The following is a 16,942-nucleotide window of genomic DNA, read 5'->3' as shown; positions in this document are numbered from 1 at the left end:
CTCCCCTGATGAGTCTCTGCTCTCTAGACCCCATCCTTGCCCATGAGAAGCTTACGGTCTATTTGTGCTATGGTCTCACTAGATTAACCTTCGACTAAAAAGTATGCATCCAACCATGTCTCTAGCTGTTGGACACCAGAACTGTCAAACCAATAGTCCAATGAAGACTCGCAACACCCTTCTATTCTTAGTTCCCCCCAACCACGGCCTTTTGTGATGTCCTACTTCTGAGGAGTGATATCTAATGACAGAATTCCAGGACAGAAGAGATTCTTTTAGGTAGAAAAACATCTCAGCACCCTCAAACCTCCTCCAGCTGCATATGAGTCCATACCTGGGCCTGGAGGCCACCAACACTCTCATGGGTCAGCCCTGGTCAGGATCAGCAGATGCCAGACTAGGTCACTGGGTATTAATCATTGCCAAGTGGGAAGTTAAACTGAAAGCCAGTTCATTAAAAATTAAGCTCCATCTCTGTAGCCCTCAGGGAAAGGGCGCTCTGGGTAGAAAGCAAGGTCCTGTTTCAGGAGGTCAGCTACTGTGAAAGGCTTCCCAGAGCACCTCCCAAGAGGAGTCAGGGGACCAGGTTCTGGTCCTGGCTCTTCTCTCCACCTGCTGGGTGCCTCGACAGGGCACTGCCCCATTCTGAGCTCCAGTTTCCTCCTTTGACACCAGAGAAGTTTCCTTTGGGTCCTTTGTGATCCTCTAGCATATGTTCCCCTAAGAAGTCTATACATGTTTGCTTTTCTCAGGCTCTGTGAGCTCTGTACACACAGGTTGTCCAGTGCAAGTTCACGTACTGCTCTTCATGGCAATGGGAAACTGGCAACCAGCCACCTCTCCACCCTGAGACCTGGAGCTCAGGGACTCGGAGCTCTCTCCCTTGCTGTCTACACCAGCCAGGTTGCATCTCTGATCCAGAATATGTCCTCTCTGAAATCTGGACACTGGCCCAAATTGTATCTGGAAGAAGCTCCTTGAACTCACTGATTCCACAAAAGCAAGAATTCCCCATTTGGCCAATTCCCATAACCTCCCTTGAAATAATACTATCTCATGGGATCTGCTAAACCAAAGCTATGCATGGGACCTTCACAAATGTTGATTCAACACCAAAGCAATTCTATGATGAATGAACAGATACCTAATCATTTTAGACCCTATATAAGGCTGGGTTATACAAATCAGGGCTCTAGTCCTGGTCCCAAACAGAAGTGGCACCATATGCATTCTGTGTCACAACCAGAAATTTCCATTAAGGTGGACATCTGAAGACAGTAATGGTGGACACTGATGGATTGTTAGATAGTAGGGTCATAAGATGATGGAAGCAGTTGGGTTGGCAACTAATTCTTTTTTTTTCTGTTGTTCTTAAACAGGCTCTTCAAGAAATAAATCTAATATATTTTTCATCTGTAGGTGGCAGCACAGATCCCTTTCACTCCCCAAGGGGAATCATAATTCTCACTTGAGAACAAGTGCTCCAGAGAACAGGGTAAGTTTAAGAGAAACTGGCTTCAGAACACATAGTGCAGAAGTGAGCACATCTGGTGAATTTACACAATTTCCAAGGCCTCTCTCCACTCATAAAATAGCCTCTTCTAATACAAGCAAGATACCACCAATAACTTTCTAAGGAACTGTTGCAGAGTCCATGAAAGGAGAGTAAAATTCCCCAGAAGTCTACCAGAGCTCACAGAACCCGGGGGAAAACCCTTGGAGCGGAGAACAGCAGACAGACAGCCAGCAGTCAGCCTGCTCTGCACCCACCTGGAGTATCTCACCCTGGGGTTGCTTTCATCAGGCCTTGCCCCAAACTCATATTTGTTGAGTGCACACCATGTGCCGGGCAGGTTGCTAAGCATGTCACACACACTGTGTCATTTCCTCCTCATAGCAGCGACAAGCATTCCTACCACCCCACTTTACAAAGGGAGAAAAGTAGATCCAAGAGTTTAACTTCCCAGAATATCCAACCACCACCTTGTACAGTTGGGGAAATTGAAACAAGAGAAGGACTCATGATTGATGTCAAGTAGCAGAGCACTGATAGAGCATGACAAAAGACCCTGGACACACCTTTGAATGAAGAGCTTACCAAAGCACTACCACTGATGGGAAGGGGGGCTGGAAGGAGGGGTGGAAAGAGACAGAAATAGGGCCCTAGATTAAGAACACATCCCACACTTTCTCTGAAATCAGGAACCATCTGGACCTAATACAGGCTCTGCCCTGAACAATGTGTGGCCACAGGCAAGTTGCTCCACCTTTCTGAGCATTTACAGTCTCCCCTAAGTGGGTGGAGAGTATTTAAGGAGATAGTGGCAAAGAAAAAAAAAGCTTTAAAAAATATAAAAGCTCTCTTAGAGGTATTATTATTAATTATTATCATCATCATTATCTTTCATGGTTATTAATGACCTGTTACCTGCGAGGGATCTGTCATCCAGGAATTTCTTTAAGCCCTTCTTGAACCTGTTTATACTTCCAGTCAGCAGCACCTCCCTTGCTTTTGATCCTCTGCTCCCAGCCCACAGAGCTGCAGGGCCAATTCCTCTGCCTCTCACAGCCCCAGAAACTATCCAAGGACCTGGGCATCACCTGCCCTCAAAGCCCATTTTCTTCCTCACACCAGAGGCAAAGGACTGGGAGTCCTTTCTCAAGGACTCCAAAGCAAAAATATAAAGCAACCTCAACCAACTTTGATACCTCCTCTGGAATGAGCTCTGTGGATGCCAACTTGAATCAGACATGGTATGGCCCTGCCCTCAAGAAGTTCACAGTCTGATTGGTAAGAAAGTCTGAATAGAGGATTCAAGAAAAGCAGTTTAGAGAAGGGCCTAACTAGCCCTTCCTGGGACAATCAGAAAAGCCTTAACAAAAAAGGAACATTTTGATTGGGTGCTAAAGAATTTATAGGAGTTTGTCAGGTAAGTGAAGAGCAGAATTCCTAAGAGCAGAGTCGAGTCGGAGTGAACATGCTTGAACACAAGGTGCTCAGTGAATAGAGATGGGCAGCTCAGAGGAAGCAGGGCGTCACTTGGGTGAGAACCATGGGTGTGTACTTCTGCTTGTCACCAAGATGACAAATGACCCCATTTCCTGAACTTTAGAAGATAGCTCCATGGGAGAACACCCTGTCTCCTCTAGGTAATGCCTTTGACTGTCTTAGGTTGTGAAGAACACAGAAGCCTGGCATCAATATATTCCCAATCTCATGCCACTGTTGAGTTTTTACCAGCACTGTGGGCCACAGAACATCCAGTTGGGAAGGACTTCTCAAGCATATTACACCCTTTCCCTTAGTGACCCTTCATTGCAGGTGAGGAAACTGGAGAGAGAAACCCATTCCCGAGTCAGAAACATGGTTTTGAGCGGAGCCCAGGCCTCCTGCCTCCCCTCTCCCCCTGCTCATGAACTGGGGTAGAACTCACCCAATCCTGCTGGAGTAGAGCTCCAGGCAAATTTGAGGTGATTATAACAGTAGCAAATTATACTCCATGAGCTAATTAGGAAGGGATTGGGGCCCTCAGCCTTAATTAATATCTAGTCCCTAACAACTTAATCCTGGATGAGATCATAGCAGGGATCTCCCTCGAATGCTGAAATTCTTTCCTCCAACAAATCACCTATATAAATACATATATTTTAATAGCAACAATTATAAAGTTCTCTGCCAACTTATGAGACTGTTTAACATTCCTGGATTGAGGTTAGTTTTTTACCCCCCAGTTTCCTCCCTCCCCACAACCAAAGTCTAATGAATAGTAACTCTTTTGTGGCTCTGCGTTCTACTTAACCAATATCTCCTACCCAATGGGTCTTCGCATGGAGTTAATAAGCAGTCTGGGAGGACTGCCTGAGGAGGTCCACAAACCTAATCATTAACTGCAAGACCTAATCAGCATCTGCTTCCCACCCAGAGGCCCCCACAGCTCCACAGCCCTGTCCTCCCAGTAATGGATGGAAAATCAGCGATTTCCTGACAGTTAGCAACCAATTTTCTACCAATTAGAAGAGAGATGGTGGTCTCTGGAGGAAGCTGGATGGCTCCACTGCACAGATCTTGGAGGAAAAAAGATGATCCTAGAAGCACCAGGGGACCAAAGCCTGAGGAAGTGAGGGGATGGGGCCTGCAATGCCCTCCCCCACTCCCCAGCTGCTCCCTCTCTGGGTCAGCCTTAGCTTGTATCAGTGGAAGGTAACCTCAGGGGACAGACGATGCACTAGGCATGTGCTAAGCACTATGAGAACCACTACCTTAGACATTTTTGCACAATTGAACTTGGAATTTGCTGGCCCTGCAAATTCCCCCTGGATTACAGCTACAGTCATTTCCTATCTGGACTCACACCCAGGTCATCCCCTACACCAGTGCCAAAGTGATCCTTCTAAAATACAAGCTTGACTCTGCCCACATCACTGGCTGGATTAAGACCTGCAGTGGCTTTTACAACACAAACTCTTTACCCCTGCCTGTTAGGCACTGAGCCATCTCTTCCCTGCAAACTCCTCTGCTTCATGTCTCACCACTCCAGGACCCATTTATTACCACTCTATCCTAAAGCAGAACTGCTCTTCAATGGCCACAGTCTTTTTAACCTCAGACCCACCACTCGGGGTGAATGTGAGGATTCAATGACAAGACAAAAAAAAAAACAAAAAAAAACGCTTAGCACGTAGTAGGTGCACAGGAAATATGGATCTTCCTGTTCCCAGGACACAGCACAGTGCCAAAAAGCGGTGTCATAATGTTGCTGACAGGCTTTTGAGTCATAGAGACAAAGTCACCCTCTACCTTACTTTAGAATTGACTGGACTCTAAATTCTCGGATAATTGGCAATTCTCATCTGGTAATTGTAACGGAACCAGACACCCTGTCTCCTTTCTCAAGGAGCTCCGTCTGTGGGGAACAGAATAACAAGTGGATATTTAATGAGTACTTACTCTATGCCAGGCACTCTGCTGAGGAACTTCACATGGATTATATCATGAGATTATCTAATTTAATCTTCATAAGAGCTTCAGGAATGAGGTGAACATATAATTTATCAAGACACAAACCAAGACACTCTGGGAGTGGAAGGGGGCACTGCTGATAATTCCAAAGGACAATCAGCATAAACCCTGCTGTCCCTGACACAACAGGACAGATGTGGGCCCTGTCTCAAAGGTACATGTCCTTGTTTCAGAAACCAGGAAATGAGGTCTTGGGGGGAGGGGGATATTAAGGACATGCCCACATTTATATCCCACAGAAGAGCAGGGGTTCAAACCCGGACCTCTGACGCCAGTCACAATACACACATAGTTAGGATTCAGATGGAACAGAAGGTTTGCTAAGAGAAGAAGGGAGGGTCCTGGCTCCAGGTTGAAAGGTGAAACAGGGAGAGAAGGACCCTTGAGCTGTGGGCATTCCAAGTCAGACCAGAAAGGTGCACAGGAGGGATCAGCAATGAGCTCAGAAGTAGAGACAGAGAGGAAGTGCTTGAAAAGCAAAGAGCTGGAGTCTAGGAAGCTGTGGGGGTAGAGGGGAGCTGAGTTAGAGATACGGCCGTAGACATTGTCCAGGATTATCCCAGAGGGTCATGAATGCCAGACTGCAAGGAAGAAGGAAGAAAGAATAGCTGCTTGGACTCAGCCTCTGCCTCCTTCACATGTGCGATGCCCCATCCTCACTCATGGGACACGTCATCTCACAGCCCTCTACAAGCTTCAGATTTTCTTCTTTTCCAAGCATGCCTTTCATCCACCTGCTTCTTCTGAAGCAGATTAGAAAGCCCTGAACCTCAAGTCTCCATCAGAGAGGTGAATGTGCCTCTTCCTTGGATGTTTGGTGAGTTCTCCAGATTTGGGGCAGGATGCCCACCCCTGTTTTCCACCACTGTTAGTCTTACCCATTGGATCTCCTAGCTCCTCCTGCACAGAACCCAGCAGCCATGGCATTGCTTTCTAGAAGGTCCCAAGGGAGGAGGCAGGTGATGGGGTCCAGAGCTGTTGACCACTCAGGTGATCCCTTGATTCCAAGCTCTGAAATTGAGGGGAAGGCTGTCACCTGTCCATCCTGAGAGAGACTCTAGGTGCTGATTCTGACCTGCAGGCTCAGGTCTGGAGAAGTAACACTCTTTTTTAAAATATTTTTTCTTTATTAAGGTATTACATATGTGTCCTTATCTCCTCATTGCTCCCACTCATGTCCTCACTCCCCAGGTGTCTGTGTCCATTTGTTAGATTTATATGCATACATATAAGTCCTTTGGTTGATCTCTCCACCTTATCCCCACCCTTCCCTCTGAGGTTTGACTGTCTGATGGATGCTTCTCTGTCTATGGATCTGTTTTCGTTCATCAGTTTATGTTGTTCATTATATTCCACAAATGAGTGAGATCATATGATAATGGTCTTTTTCTGACTGGCTTATTTCACTTAGCAAAATGCTCTCCAGTTTCATCCATGCTGTTGCAAATGGTAAGAAGTCCTTTTTTACAGCAGCTTAATATTCCATTGTATAGATGTATCACAGTTTTCTAATCCACTCATCTGCTCCTGGTGCAGCCACTGTGGAGAACAGTATGGAGTTTCCTCAAAAAAACTAAAAATGGAACTCTCATTTGACCCAATGATCCCACTTCTAGGAATATTTCTCAAGAAACTAGAAGAAATACTAATCGAAAGGATATATGCACCATGTTCATAGCAACACAATTTACATAGACATAACACTCTTGTCAGAACAAAAAGAGCCCCACATCCATGAGGCCCAGGTTGTGGGGCACCTGGGTGTGTCTCTGCTTCCCCTCTACCTTTTCCAGCTGCACAGGCAGCTCAGTGTCCACACAGCTCTGCCTTCCTCAACCCTTGGAGGTCCCTGCACAGTCTGCCTGATTCCAGTCATACAGCCCAAGGTCAGGGCTTCCTGAAGAGCAATGACAACACCTGTAGCTGATGGTGACTCTGCTCCAGTCTCACCCTTCAGAGCCTGCTCCACAACATTGCCAGCGGGATGATTTTAACAAGTATACTAATGTGTCTCAATAGCTCCCCATCACCAGAAAGAGAAATGTTCTAGCATCTTCATATATAGCCCAAGGGGGCCATCCAGATCCAGGCCCTGCCCACCTCCCAAACTCTACCTCCCTCCAGTCCCCCTACAATCATCCATGCACCTTCATTCAATCACATATTCATCCATCAATTAAGTGTTAAAGGCCTTCTTCATACTAAGCCCTTTGCTGGGTGCTGAGAACCATTCCTAAAATGACTAACACCTAATTCCAATGTGGGGGTGGGATGGGAGGCGGGGGTCCCACAGCACCAAGCAATTCTTCGATACCAACTGGGTCCTAAAATTCAATTCCATACCATCTACCTGGAGCTATCACCAGATTCCAGGTGAAGGGTTCTGCCCTACTAGATTGTGCTCACTCTCCCCACTTCAGATGCCAATCCCAAGCCCAAGTTGTTACCTGTGCTTCTGGCCCACTGGCTCTAAATCCTTGGGTTCAGTTAATTTGCTAATGTGACTCAGGAACCTGTGTACTCACTAGATAACCAGTTTATTACAAAAGATGTTGAAGGATAGGAACCAACAGCAAGCTGAAGAGATGCAGAGGGCAAGGTGTGGGGAAAGGGCGTGGAGCTTCAATGCCCTCTCCAGGAGGGTCACTCTCCCAGCATCTCCACGCTTTCACCAACCTGGAGGCTCTCCAAGCCCCATCCTTTCAGGGTTTTATGGAGGCTTCTTGAGATAGGCATGAGTCATTGGCTATTTGTGATGACTTAACCTCCAGCCCCTCTCTCTTCCAAAGAAATCAGGGATTGGACTGATAGTACTGATCCTCCATTCTTGCTCAGTTCCTTTGTCAGCCATCCCCCAAACTGAGAGCATTTCCAAAAGGCCCCCAATCAACATCAACAATTGTGTGGAGAGGAGCTTGTTATGAATAATAAGACTTCCATCTCACCTTTATGTCTCTGAAGTGATTGCAGGAACTGAGGACAAGTGACCAAAACATTTTAACATTGCTCTTATTGTCAGGGTTTGAGAAGCTGTGAGCCAGGAACCATGATCACCAAATACATATTTCTTATAAATCAAAATATTGCATTCCCATTCAACATCGCCATGTTGTGTGGGCCTCCTCTCCCAGCCTCTCCTACCCAATATAGTCCTATTCATCCTCCAGGACTCAGAAATGGAGCCCCCATCCCCATCTTCGTCCAGGCTCCCACGGCCTCTCATTGGTCTGCTTGGGTGTTTCTTGCATTAGACTAGAGTCCCTCAAGAAGAGGGGTTGGATATGGGTCAGTTCTGTACCTCTCACTGCAAAATAAATTTGTTACTCTTCCCAAGTTCTGTATCCCTGGGCTTACATTTTTCATCACCCAGTCCACCACCCCCTTGCTTGCTGCTAGACCTTGGGACACTTGTGTGTGCATTAGAAAAAAAGGTACCTTCTCCTCTGGTTGGAGGCAGCACTATGCCAGGTTGTGTGTCTTATGAGCAGAGCAGAGCACTGGCTGGGTCCTGACCCACCTTGCCCTTTGGCCAGGCACTATTGTGTAAGACATATCAGTACAGTCATACGCAACATTCCCAACTCTCACCAAGATGCCCAACCAGTAATATTTGGGAAAATACCTACCTTCAACTCTCAGTCTCACTGGCATCAGGGGCTAATGGGCCTCCCACCTGCAAAATGTGCTTCTTCTGAAAGGAATGGGTGTGGGAAAAGTATGAAATAATTATGGGAATTATGGATGTGCTTTACACCGTTTGGGAGGTATGTAAGACAGGGACCTTTCCAGACTGCTGCAAGTGCCATCACTTCAACAAATGCCACTCATGGAGAGGATGAGGCCAGTCTCCCACTGAAAGGATTGCCAGTCATCTCTCTTCTTTTCTTTCTTTCTTTTTAAAAATACTTTTATTGATTTCAGAGAGGAAGGGAGAGGGAAACAGATAGAAACACTAATGATGAGAGAGAATAATTGATTGGCTGCCTCTTGCCCTACACTGGGGATCAAGCCTGCAACCCTAGGCATGCCCTGACCAGGAATCAAACTGTGACCTCTTGGTTCATAGGTCGATGCTCAACCATTGAGTCACACTGGCCAGGCTCGCTTCCTTTCTTTTCCCTTTCTAGTTTTGGTGTTCTTAACTTCTGAAATCCAGCCCCAGAGCTCCCTTCCCAACCTTCTACACATTTGCACATACTTATTCACTGAAATGGGCTCTAGTAATTGAGCTCCAGAGAAGCTAACCTGCCAGAAAGAGCATTGTTTCTGGACCATTGAATCTGACCATGGCGGGCTCAGAGGGTGGCAGAAGTACCTCTGAGCCTGCCATGGTCAGATTCACCTGGTGTTTACTCTGGGATATTAGGTGGCAGGTTTGGTTAGACCAAGGCAGCCCACTGGTTACATAATGGAAAGCCTTGTTCTGAGAGAAAGCAGCTGGAAGAGTAGGCACTGGGTAGACCCCCTATCCCCATCTCCCCCAGTCTCTCAGAGCTCTCATGGGAGGAGGAAGCAGACACACTCCGGTGGCCCAGAAAGAAGAGCTCACAGCAATGGGGGCTGAAAAAGGAAACAAATCTGTATTCACTCTTAACGTCCCAGGAGGCAAAACTTTCAAGGTGGTAGACTCAGAGTCATGGAGATGTGAGAGCAGATGCTGGATGGCCAGTGCCAGGTTGACCTTGAAGACCTTAAGATGTGAATACCATTTTGTTTCTTAGTATAGGACCTTGAGAATTGAAGACTCTACATAATAATTTTTATCTTATTTTATTAGTACATGATCTTAATTTCAGATTTCTTAAACTCAATGACAAAAAAAAAGGTAAGATTTTATAATTCCCTGACTCTGGAACCTGAGAAATTTAAAATTATAAGATTACCTGTGAGACATGGTCATTTGTGTGGATTTTGTTTGAAGATGTACTATGCACATGCTTTGCAACTCTTTTAGGCTCTTTACAGGTATTATTTTATTCAAAATTCATAATTTACAGTGCATTATATTAGGTGCTATTTTTATCCCTATTTTTCAGATGAGAAACTGAGGCCAGAAAGGCTAAGTGACTTCCCTAAGATTGCACAAAGTAGTATATAGTGGTTCCATCAAAACCTCGAGTCCATGTTCTTAATCATGTCCAGGCTGCCTCCCTGTGTTATAAGAGGTACATATGTAGAAGGATGGAGGTGCACTGGCGAAGCCCAGAGCTGAGTTGTGGGTCCTTCCTGATTTCTGCTCAGCCCACCTCTACCAGCCCATCTGAGGCCCAGCCCTTGGGTGGGAGAGCTGAGCCACTTCCTTCCCCTTCCCACCTTTCCAGAGTGTTTCCTGCACAATCTCAGGTCCTGAATTCCCTAGGCAAAGCCAGCCATGTTCTGCAGGCTGAGGTCCAAGTTTACTTAAGAGGAGGAAAATGTTATTATAGAAATTACAACAGCATTAAGAAACAGAGCGTCGCTGTATCAATCCAGGACCACAAGAATGCTCATCAACTTAATAGCTTCCTGTTGGGAACCTTTCAAGCTGCGCCTGAAGCTGGCAGACATCAGGGCACAGGAGTGATGCCAAGCAACTGGGTGACACTGTCTCCTCCCCGCTCCACTCACAGTCGCCCCTTCTCCCAACCCCACCCCCCTCCGGGAAATGAGTAGTAGAGCCCATGGAGGGGACCACAGGAAACCCCACCTTGTCTCTTCATGCCCTGCAACCCTGAACAAGGCAGCAGCTCAGGTTTTCTGCTCTCCAAAGTGTAGCTGTGGCGGTGCTGGTGCTGGTGCTGGTGGTGCTGGTGCGGGTGCTGTGGTGTGTGTGGGTGTGTCTGAGTGTGCTCGTGCACACGTCTCTGGTTGTGCCAGGGAGGGGAGGGCTGGGGCTCCTCCTCCCGCCCACCCCATTCCACACCCTCAGCCTAAGTCAAGTACAAACATGGTCGCTGATCCCTAGACCTTCTCCCCAGACCCAATGTGGAGGGGATGAATCTAAGTCCCTGATAAGGAAGGGGCTTTAAGAAAGCCACTGCTTTCTTTACCTTCCAAAGCTAAGGAAAGGGAAAGCCAGGCATTAACTCCTTCTTTCTCTCTCTCTCTCTCTCTCTCTCTCTCTCTCTCTCTCTCTCTCTCTCTCTTTAAGAAAGAAGAAAAGAAAAAAGAAAGAAAGAAGGAAGGAAGAAAAAAAGAAAGAAAGAAAGAAAGAAAGAAAGAAAGAAAGAAAGAAAGAAAGAAAGAAAGAAAAGAAAACCATTAAAGTAAAATTCCTGGGCCTGGGAGCAGCCAGGAGTCTGGCGCGTGTCTCCTCCTGGGTAATTATCTGGCATTTAGCACCCCTCTTCCCAGCACTTGTAATTAGCAAGGAAATTAAGATGCTGTCATCCTACCTCCCAGAGGCCTGGGGAGAGGTCCACAAGGGTGGGGGAGGGGAACGTTGCGGCAAGAAGTGAGACCAGAGATCAGGAAGGGCTTTCAGCCAAGAAGAGACATTTGACAGAAGAGTGGTGGAGGCTCCTCTGCGGAGTACTTTGATGCCTCTGGCCTCAGCCATCCCTCCTCTCTCTGAATTCCTGGAGTATGTGCAGGCTGGACCACACCCCTTCCCATGGGATGGGATCCTGGCTTTGATGGAAGGGCTGCATCCCAGCAGGGTTTCATCGCATTCACCAAAATAGACGCAGAGGCCTCTGGAGGACCATGTCTGGGCTGGACCCTGGAGACAAAAATGAGTCAGATCCGCCCGCCCCCAGCCCCAAGAATTGCAGGTGCCCTCCAGGGAAAACACATAACACAGCTCTTGGAAGGGACAAGAGCTGAGGAGGCAGCACAAGGCACGTAAGTCAGAGGGGCCTAGTGAAAAATGAAAATGATTGAAATTACTAATAACTTCAAGACCGTAATTGCAGAAGATTAAACCAGCTGTGGGACTCTTCCAAGTGTGGGACCCCGTGTGACTACCCAGGTGGCACGCCCATGGAGCCATCCCTTCAAGGAGGGCAGGGAGGTCTTGCCAATTAAGGAAGAATTCTTGCAGGAAGCAGCATTTGAATTGGGCTGGTTCAAGAGGCCAGTATTGTTCAACAGGCGAAGTTTCTATTATCTATCTGGCCAGCTTTCTAATTTGTCAGGACCCTACTCTATGCCCCCTCTTCCAGGAAGCCTTCCCTACTAACCACAGACTGCATTAGGATCTTCTGGGCTCTCACAGCTCTATTCCTTCACCCCCTCAACCCTGTGCTTCTCTAGAATACCTATTTCACCCCATCACAGATGACTGGCTGTGAAGCTACCTTCCCCATAAGCCCATGTTCACCCTCAGAGAGCAGGGCGTGGGCAAAGGACTTCTTTGATTAGTTTAGGGAATGCAAGGGTGAAGTTTTGCTGGTGAGGTTAACAAGTTAAATGGGTTTTGGATCAGGAAGACCCTGGATGACAAGCCAAGGGCAGGGCGCTCTTAGAAGGTTCAAGCTTTACAGATTGATCCAGCTGCTCGGGAGAAGATGGAGTGGGTGGATGGTGGAGTTTAGGGGGAGAGGAGCAGTCAGCCTGTGCCGAAACAAAGGTTAGGGTGTCCTGGGCCAGACGGCAGTCACGGGAATGGAAATAGAGAAAGAGCTGGATGTGAGCTTTGCAGCCCCAACCACCCTGGTGGCAGCAACACTGGGTCACCAGCCAGCTATTCCAATTATTCATAGAAATCAATCTCATTTGTGGAAGGCTCAGATAAAACTCGTGTGCAGTAATGGATGGGGAGCTTAGAGCGAGGAGATAAGAGGCGGCCCAGAGTGCAGGGTGATCAGGTGGGGCTTTGCAGGAGAGGGAGGCACAGAAAGAGGTTATCAAAACATCCCTCAAATAGCAAAGGCTCAGAGCCAGTCGGCCCAGCTGTGGCAGTGAAGGGACACGCAGGCTCATCCCCAGGCCTAGGGAGACACAGACTTAGGGGTCCTTGGGCGTCATTCTGAACGGTAGGGTAAACTGAATCAGTCTTGTTGCCCTGAGCCTTCTATTGAAGGTCTAGTGTTTTCTATTGAGGGTGGGGAGCGAGGGAGGTGGATCAAAGGGATGCCCTCGGAGGCCCTTTTCTACCCTGACTTTTCTGGGATCCCAAGTCCATGAATCACCACAGTGGCATGTTGTCTGTAGGGCCAGGAAAAGGATGTTCTGTTCTCCAGCACTGGGCAGATGATGTGGGAGGCAGAGGGGTGTTGCCTACTCACGCTAAGCTGGGCCAGAAAGGCTGTGTCCCCATCAGCCTCCACAAATGCTGGGAAGGGACCCATGGAGCACCCCTGCCCCCAAGATGTGAGAGAGGATGTGGGTATAAGGGGTCCACCCAGGGGCAAAGAACAGAGTTAGACACGAGGCTTCTGGGAAAGGAAGGACCAGGGGAGAAGGCTGGAATACCCAGATGGGTGTTCAGAGAGTGGATTAGAGAGCAACACTAATAACAAACAACTGATTCTTACACAATACCTGCCACTGTCCAGCCACTGTCCGAGGTGCTTTTTCTGAATGAACCAGTGTCACTACCCTCATTCTACCAAAGAGGAAACCAAGACACTGAGTTGAAGTCAACTTTCCCAAAGTCCTACAACTGGAGAAGGAGAAGCTGGCATTTGAACCCAGGTGGTCTGGCTCCGTTTTACCACGATATTGAAATCATTGTTCATTGCTGTGCACCAGGAACCAACTTCACTTGACCACTAGGAGGAGTAATTATGCCCATTTTACAGATGCAGAAGCTGAGGCTCTACAAAGAGAAAGAGGCAGAAATGGGAAGTGAACTTGTACCTGCCTCTGGTCTTGCACACACTCCGCTGGAGAGGGGCTGTGCGAAATGGACTATTAGAAAGCAACTGATGGGGCATTCCTAGAAGAGGGCAAAACCGAGGGGCCTGCCCCTCCCACTGCCTCAGACAGCTTTACCTTACAGCTGCCTGTGGAGGTTGGCCGGAGAGGCCCCATCTGCCGACACTCAGGGCTGGGAAGAGATAGCACTTTTTATCTCTGCAGAGAGTTCAAGAGTTTATTCTCACCCGGGCAGTGGGGAGCCTGGTGCCCATTCTTGGAGGGTGTCCAGTGACAGGACAGATGGGGAGGTACTTCCTCCCCTTTGTCTCCATCACACTCTCTTCCACACCCCCCATCCTCAGAGGACAGCAGTAAACACCTTGGACGGAGCCCTCGGACCCAGCACCGGCTCTGGTGGCAAGTCCTGGCTCAGAGCACAGGGCCGGGTGCTGAGCAGTCGGTGTTGGTGGGAGAGCACAGCTCTGGAGTCAGGCACGTCAACCAGCTGGGTATGGTCACCACCTTCTGATTCTGTGTCCTCCGACATGGTGCTTCTCGCCTCCAAACCTCAGTTTCCTCCTGTGAACAGCTGAATGACCATTCCTATCTTGGAAGGTTGTTGTCAGGGTTAAACAGGAAAGGTATGCACTTTAGTCACCTGGCTCACAGCCTGATCTAAAGATGGGGCTCTCAATGGACCTACCTCTCCCATATGCACCATAGGCACCTGACTGCAGTCCATTGAAGCAAAGTTCACTCCTGCGTCCTAAAGACAGAGTGGATGAGCTCACCCCCTTCTCAAACTCCTCCGTGCTCCCCAGGCCCTCAGCCTGGCATTCGGGGCCTCCAGGGGTTTGGTGGCCACCTGTCTCCGGGCCCCATGTCCTGCCTCCAGCACCCCAGGTGACTCATTCTTCCTGAACAAAGCAGGCCCTATCTTCTTCCCCAGCATATCCTTCCAGGCCTAGATCATCTACTGCCTCATCTCTGAAGCCGCCCCCAGCCCCCGGAGGGAGTGTGAATCACTGGCTCCACTGTGCTCCCACAGCTCTGAGCTCATACTGCTTTGTGTTTCGGGTACAGATTTGTGGATCTGACTCCCCAGTGGTGAACTCCACCTCCTTACCAAGAGTGCCTGGCAAGGAATCTGTGCTCAGGAGATGGGTATTTAATCAATTAATTAACGAATCAAACAGAGTTGGAGCATCCCAGAGCCAGGAGAACCTCACCTAGTCCACATGCCTCATTGTCTAAGTGAAGAGGCCTAAAAGAAGTGGGAGGGTTGGGATGGGGCAGAGGACAGGCCCAAGGTCTCCCACTGAGATAACAGCAGAGGAGACACTAGAATGAAGGCGAGGGGTGTTAGGGCCAGCTGGGTGGATGAGGACCCATCAGTGGATCTCCATTGCCCTTCAGATAAAGCTGAAATCTGTTATCCTGGCTCCCTAAGTCCCTTTGTGATATGGTCTCAAACAACCTGTCCACTCTCACCCCCAGACAGGCCACAAACTCAGGTTCCCCAGCACCTGGTGCGGGTCCTTCTCTTACGCTCCCAGGCCTTCCCTGCTATTCTTTCTGTCTGGAACACCCACCCTTTTGCACGGAACCCTCACCACTCCTTTGGCCAAATCCTATAATCCTTCAGGTGCCAGCTCATATGTCACTTCCTCTGAAAACGCTCCCTGTTCCCCTGTTCTTGTGATCCGTCTTCACTCAAGGTTGCAAGTGTCCATTCACAGATCTTTAGTGCCCAGCCCAGAAAAAAAAAAAAAAAAAGAATGAATAAGAGAAAAAATGAATGAGTAAAGTGGAATAAACTGGAACTCCAGACCACCGCACTATGGCCAGGGGCACATCAAGGGGTGCTGAAGGGGACTGTAGCTTTGTCCCCCTATCATTCTTAGCTCCAGTCAAAAGCATTAGTCTTGTAGGCACCGATCTTTGAGCTTAAACAATAGATTATTTTTTTCTTTTGAAAAAAATATATACATATATAGATATACATATATATTATTTTAGAGAGGGAGGGAGAGAGAGAGAGATAGAAACATCACTGATGAGAGGGAATTATCAAGGTTGCCTTCTGCATGCCCCCCACTAGAGATCAAGCATGCAACCTGGGCATGTGCTCTTGACTGGAATTGAACCTGGGATCCTTCAGTCTGCAGACCAATGCTCTATCCACTGAGACAAACCAGGTAGGGCTAAGCTGTTTCTTTATCAGCACATTTTACTGAATCACCACTATGAGTCATGTTCCTGACAATCTGCATGCAGAAGTCCCCTCGATGCTGTCAGGCTTCAATTCCACTGGATTGGTCTCCCAGAGCACAGCTGGTCCTGATTTCACCACATTGAACACCTCCCAGGCATAGCCACCACCTACCTTGAGTTCCTCTATTTCTCCAGACAGGGAAAGAATGGCCCATCTCTCAGGCCAGTAAGTGCTGCTCCCAGGCCTGAAGGAACTTCCTGGCTACAAAGTGGAATGCCTTCTGCTCAAAGCTATTGATAACCTCACCCACCAGGCCACACGGGGCATGCCCTCTAGCATGATGGTTGGAAGGTATGGGAAGGTTGGTGATGGTTCCAGAAGATGGTGGAGGCGAGCAGTGGGTGTGCTGTGGGACTAGGGACACCCATTTCTCCCTTATTCACTACTATATCTCTATGCCCAGCACAAAACTTGGCATGCAGTAGCTGATTTAAAAAAAAAAAATGTTTACTAATAATTAAAGGGATCTCTGGAGACTTTAGAAGGGAAAATTTTGGGGATATTTGGACCAACCCCAATGAGAATCAGAGGGCCATGTTTCACATATTTCCTCATGGAGTCTGCATTGCAAGAGGAAGACAGATGGGTATGGATTCCATATCCCTGTCCCATCACAAGAGCATAGCTTTCTTCCCTGACCCTGAGTAGCAGAGAGATGTAGAGAGATGGCCCGCACCCACCCCACACTGCTCTGTGCTGCTCATATCCTCTGTCTCCACAGGCTACCTGGCCGGGCCTACTTCCTACAGAATGCCAACAGCCTGCTTCATGTTTGCCAGACTAAAGGAGGGTCCTGGGCACCCCTTTCCCCTCTGCTGTGGCCAGATGAAGCTCCAACTGGGCCTGGAGCCAGAGAGATAGAAGAT

At 48.2% G+C, this 16,942-nt stretch overlaps 1 protein-coding gene across 1 annotated transcript in view; it reads right to left on the bottom strand.

The window, feature by feature from the left end:
• The window catches only part of LOC118723110 (selection and upkeep of intraepithelial T-cells protein 1-like), a 124,397-nt gene extending 110,049 nt beyond the window's left edge, over window positions 1–14,348 (bottom strand). The window contains exon 1 of the mRNA XM_045583823.1: window positions 14,181–14,348. Within this exon, the coding sequence (XP_045439779.1) occupies window positions 14,181–14,348 (168 nt within the window). The remainder of the gene's footprint in view (window positions 1–14,180) is intronic.
• Between the last annotated feature and the right edge of the window lie 2,594 nt (window positions 14,349–16,942).

Source organism: Pipistrellus kuhlii, unplaced genomic scaffold (assembly GCF_014108245.1).
Source record: "Pipistrellus kuhlii isolate mPipKuh1 unplaced genomic scaffold, mPipKuh1.p scaffold_m20_p_2, whole genome shotgun sequence".
Lineage (NCBI taxonomy): Eukaryota > Metazoa > Chordata > Mammalia > Chiroptera > Vespertilionidae > Pipistrellus > Pipistrellus kuhlii.
The sequence above is the reverse complement of the archived record's forward strand: the minus strand, read 5'-3'. Positions and strand labels throughout refer to the sequence as shown.